The 5259-nt window shown below is 40.5% G+C and overlaps 1 protein-coding gene across 2 annotated transcripts in view; it reads left to right on the top strand.

Annotated features, from left to right (window-relative positions):
- The window catches only part of LOC102213170 (anthrax toxin receptor 2-like), a 23348-nt gene that overhangs the window by 2992 nt on the left and 15097 nt on the right, over positions 1–5259 (top strand). For both annotated transcript variants that reach the window (XM_005729251.1, XM_005729250.1), the window contains exons 2-8: positions 987–1058; positions 2343–2414; positions 2519–2600; positions 2725–2829; positions 3588–3656; positions 4740–4820; positions 4918–4978. In XM_005729251.1, coding sequence (XP_005729308.1) covers positions 987–1058; positions 2343–2414; positions 2519–2600; positions 2725–2829; positions 3588–3656; positions 4740–4820; positions 4918–4978 — 542 coding nt within the window. The remainder of the gene's footprint in view (positions 1–986; positions 1059–2342; positions 2415–2518; positions 2601–2724; positions 2830–3587; positions 3657–4739; positions 4821–4917; positions 4979–5259) is intronic.

The raw sequence follows: 5259 nt of genomic DNA, 5'->3' as shown, positions 1-5259 counted from the left end.
ATCATTTTAGGTGGGGGAACTTGCACAATCGGTGGCTGACTAAATACTTTTTTGCCCCACTGTACAGAGGAGGTCAGGTGAGAGGCACAACACAGAGTGTCTACAGCCATCTGTAAAAGTCGATGTAGTCTCTGTCATGGTTTGGAGCTGCATTGCAGCTTGTGGTGTTGGAGATCTTTCCAAAATTGATTGAATTATGAACAAAGAAAAACACCATCAGATTTTGAGCGACCACAAAATGCCACCTAGAAAGCATCTTATCAGCAACAGCTTCACTTTTCAGCATGACAAAGATCCCAAACACATAGCCAGTGGAGTAGAATTATACCTGGACAGAGGAAAGCACAGTGTAACAGTATAAGCCATGGATTGGCTTCCCCAGAGCCTGGACCTCAACATTATTCAAGCAGCGTGGAATCATCTTCACAGAGAACAAAACAGAAGGCAGCCAACATCCAAGGAAGAGCTTTAAATGCTCTTTAAAGAAGCCTGGAGAACTAATCCTGAAGACTACTTCAAGAAATGATAAGACAGCCTGACTAAGAACAACTCAGGCTGTGTTTTAGAATAAAGATGGTCACACTAAATATCGACTTCAAGTTTGTTAGAACTGCGTTTTATACTGTATTGAAACATTTTCCTAGTAGAATATACAGAAAAGAGCAATGGTGCAAAGATTTGCACAATAATAGATTTCTATTAACTGTATTTTTATTTCTGTTTGTAATTCATATGTTTATGGAGTAAAATACTACACAAAATGCAGAATCAAACTATATATGTGTCTTATGCAGAAAATATAAAGCACATGAATAATTTCTGATTTATTGATTATTAATTGATGGAGCTCCCCAAGTGTTTTCATATAACTCTAGTGCAGTTGTGAATCCTTGGTAATAAAGCTAAATAATGCTAAATGAAGTGATATTTTAGCACATTGTTTGGGTGCATTTGATTTTTCACTCGGCCGCTGCCTGTTTTTGCAGGTCAGGCAGCGTGTGGGGACACTGGGATGAGATCTATGGATTTGTGGAGCAGCTCACCAGGAGGTTTGTTAGGTAAGTAGCTGTTTTCTGCCAGTATTAATAGCAAATGAATTAATATCTCCTCATTCTCTGTATAAAAACTTACAGAAAATAGTAAAAAAAAAACTTAATGTAGAACATTTAAAGGAAGCTTTCGCGTGCCCTTCAAGCACATACAAGAAGTTGAACAGAGGAAACAGAGTCAGTGGTTCAAACAGTAGTGGCTAGCAGAAACTAGGGCATGCCTATTTCAGGCACTAGACATCACACAAGGCAACCAACTGCTCCAAAACCCCTCTGGGCAATAGCACTGAGGGTGTGTGTGATATCTTTAAGTTTAATAGCAGACTGCTAAATATAAGAACCAAACATGCAGCAGATGTTGAAGGTGGTGCCAACCACAACCGGCAGTCCTGTCCCCCTTTCACAGTAGAACAAGGCACAGGGATAATGGCTCACTTCCCCATCTCAAAACTCTCCCATGTTATTAACATTTATTAACTGATGGTTTTTTTGTATCAACCAGCTGCACCACTGTGGCACAAACCGCTTTCCCCGTCTGTCATCATAGCATAACGTGGTCCCGGAGACATCTACTGTAGCACAAAATAGTTTGTGTACTTTGGCAGGTGTTTAAATCAGAGTCGGTGTGGACAGATTTCATCAACACAGGCTACATGAAGCTTCGCCGCTGCAAAACTTAACGTGCGTAATGGTAAATTGTCTGGTTTGTCATTGGGACCGTTGTGCGTTCTTCGTCTTGCCGAAGACCAGTTTTGCGTGTAAAGGGCTAACCCTGTCATCAGTGAACAACCTGCTCTGACACTTGATTAGTAAAAAGATGGCAAACCCACTGAAGCTGCTGAAAAATCTTTTCTCCTCCTCTCTCCACCAGTCATCCAATAAACTCAAACTGCTACCCCGTTTCATTATATAGTATTGTCAAAGAAGGGTGTGGTGAGACATCTCGTTGGCCTTGTGGCTGGTGTGCAAGTCCCTGTTTTGTTAACTAATGTCACGGATTGATATTAATGCGAGACTCTGTGTCTGCTTTGTCACCATCTTTGTGGTTTTCTGTGCGACGTCTTATAAAGTGACTCAATGCTGTTTTAATTGACTGTTAAATTTTTGTTTGACAGCATGTGTATCATGTGTCACTGCATGATAGCATGTGAGCATACAAAATATAAGAAAGTGCTTGCACTGATACCGATGTGTTTTTATTTTAAGCAAGACTGGAATGCATAATCATGATATGATGCTAACATGTAATATACATTTGTGTATTCACATAGTGTGTTTGTGTGTGTGTTCCAGCCCCAGGATGAGGGTTTCTTATATCGTCTTTTCAGCTAGAGCTGTTGTAATTCTCCCACTAACTGGAGACAGGTATATATTTCCCTTTTCCTTATAATCCTTCTCCTCCGCTTCACTCAGACAGTAAATCTTTCTTTCTTTTCCTTTTTTTTGAAATTGAATTGCTTTTGTTTCAGATCTAAGATAGATGAAGGCCTGGAGAAGCTGAGCCAAATCACACCTGCCGGTGAAACGTTCATGCACGAAGGTTTGAAAGCGGTACGCGCTCCTTTCTAGTATTGCAACTTCCTGCCATGCATTGTTTTCCTTACAGATGCTTCCTTTCATTGTTGTTTGTTATTTTGGGGCTTTTTTAAATTTTAATAATCTGTATTTTTGGCAGGTATCACAGCAAATGAAGTCACAAACTTCACCATCATCCAGTATTATCATAGTTCTTACTGATGGCAAGCTGAACATCTACCCGTATGAACTGAGTGTACAAGAGGTAACACACACACACACACACACACACACACACACACACACACACACACACACACACACACACACACACACACACACACTAATGGCTTAGTGGAAGTTGCTGTAAATGAGGAGCTGGATGAAATTTGAGAACCATATTATGTTGAAGGTCATGATGAGCATCCTGTTGAATTTTTCCTGAGAATACCAAATGTTCTTTCACGCAGGAAGGATTTGAAGACACTTGATGTGCTGTTTTTGTGCTATATCATCTCAAAATGTGGGTTGTGAGCATATAGCACAGTTTGTGAGTGCAGTGAAATCCTTTGGGGCTGGGGTTGTGTCAGGAAGGGCATCCGGTAAAAAAACAAAAAAGCCATATCAGATATGCAGAGCCATCCTCTGTGGTGGGGACCCCCCCTTGCGAATAAGGGAGTAGCCTAAAGCAGCTTTGATAGCATGGCTGTTTGAAGAAACACACAAATTCACATACTTCTCATACCCTCTTCTCTGTTTTACTCTGTTACAAATCTCAACCAAAGAAAAGTTGAAAGGCTCAGTTTGTTCCGTTTGTATCGTGTTGCATGAACCGGACAAGCTGCTGCTGGCTGGACAAACAAAATTGTTTGCTGTGAAATCTTAATCGTAATTTAAAATATACAGCATTTGCTGCGGCTGAGCTGTAACAATAAAAAACACTACTCTGATGTTTTATAAGTCACATGGATTCACTGTATGTCTGTAGAATCATGGCTTAAGTTTTCCTCTTGTGATTCCCAGGCTATGAAAGCCAGAGAGTTTGGAGCCAGAGTGTACTGTATCGGGGTCATGGACTTTGACCATAGCCAGGTAGGTGTGGGTGCTTCATTTTCTACCTCTTCCATACAGCACTGGGAAAAGAGAACACTCTCAAGGCCTTGATACTGTTGCTGATATTGTTTCTTGTTTAAACACATTTTATTTGTCTTTCTGAGTAAATATACGTGTCAGTGTGCGAAAGCTTCAGTGGGCTGTTGTTTCTGGCCCAGATTTATCGACACACCTTGACCCCTTTTGCTTATCTGTTCGTGTCAATCCAAAAACCTCCAAAGGGCTGAACAGCAAGCAGCTGTCGGGGATTTGTAGTTTGTGGTTCATGATACATTTGTTCTTGTAAAAAAAAACAAAAAACACTGAATACATTTTCTCAGGCAGCTTATGTGAAGTTATTATTTGTTGGGATAGGCTGTGATTTCTTCCTGTGCAAGTATTGAGCGGTTGAAAGAGACGATTGTGGTGGAAAAGAAAAAGCAGGAAATCTTATGCAGCCGCAAACTCTTCTACTGACTGCAGTGACTGTAAGCAATACAAAGGGGGCAGGAAAGCTGCTGTTCTGTTGTGGTTTTTTTTCGTGCTAATAAGATTTACAGTCCAATGCAAAATCTGTAATTACATTTGCTGAGAATCATAAAATGATCTAAACAATATTTCAATTAATGTGGCATCTGTTGCTGAACATCCCCAGCCCTGTTTATTTCTGGATGATGTTTCAGCAGTCTGAATGACATTCTTAATTTGTGTAACATGAACTAATACATATTTAAAGTGCTTAAGTTTACATAACATATGATCTGTAATGTCTTCAGCAGTCAGAGGGCATGGCTGATTTTCTGCCCGCTGACTGACCGACGATCTGTGGTCTAAAGGAGGAAGTAATTACATCATTCTCTAATTGAATAAGGCCAGGCAAACTTCCTGTCCTGTGATCGTTAAAGCAGCAGATGAAAGCTTCAGCCAGCTCCCCAAAGCTTTAATCTCCTAGTAGCAGACTTTGCCTCCCTAAATGCCCAAGCACAAGCCAAAAACCTCCCTGAGAAGCAGAAAGACATGAGAACAGAAATTTGAAATGCTTTTTGTATCAGTAATCTTTTGCTGTTTCCACTTTGGCCACAGCTTGCTGAAATAGCCGACGGCAGAGAGCAAGTCTTTCCAGTTGTGTCCGGCTTTCATGCTCTCAAAGACATGGTGAACTCGGTGAGGTTACGCTCCATGCAGCGACATGCAGTAACGTTCACGTGCAGGCTGTGGCATGGCGAGCTTATGCAGAGTCCTGTATCTCTGTATCTCACAGGTCCTGAAGAAAACTTGCTCTGAGGTTTTCACAATTGAGCCACTGAGTGTTTGTGTGAATGGTAAGTTTAATCAAAGTAGTCTTAATGTCTTCAAACTTCATGTAATTTTATCATGTAATTTTGAACAGGTGTTTGTGGTTTCGTAATGATGAAACCCAATGAGTTTGTTATTTTTGTCCAAACATATAGAGTTGCATGAAGAATATATATATACAGTGGGGCAAAAAAGTATTTAGTCAGATACCGATTGTGCAAGTTCCCCCACCTAAAATGATGACAGAGGTCAGTAATTTGCACCAGAGGTACACTTCAACTGTGAGAGACAGAATGTGAAAAAAAAA

Source organism: Pundamilia nyererei, unplaced genomic scaffold, assembly GCF_000239375.1.
Source record: "Pundamilia nyererei isolate P.nyererei 1_Seehausen unplaced genomic scaffold, PunNye1.0 scaffold00032, whole genome shotgun sequence".
Taxonomy (NCBI): domain Eukaryota; kingdom Metazoa; phylum Chordata; class Actinopteri; order Cichliformes; family Cichlidae; genus Pundamilia; species Pundamilia nyererei.
This window is presented reverse-complemented; position numbering and strand designations above follow the sequence as displayed.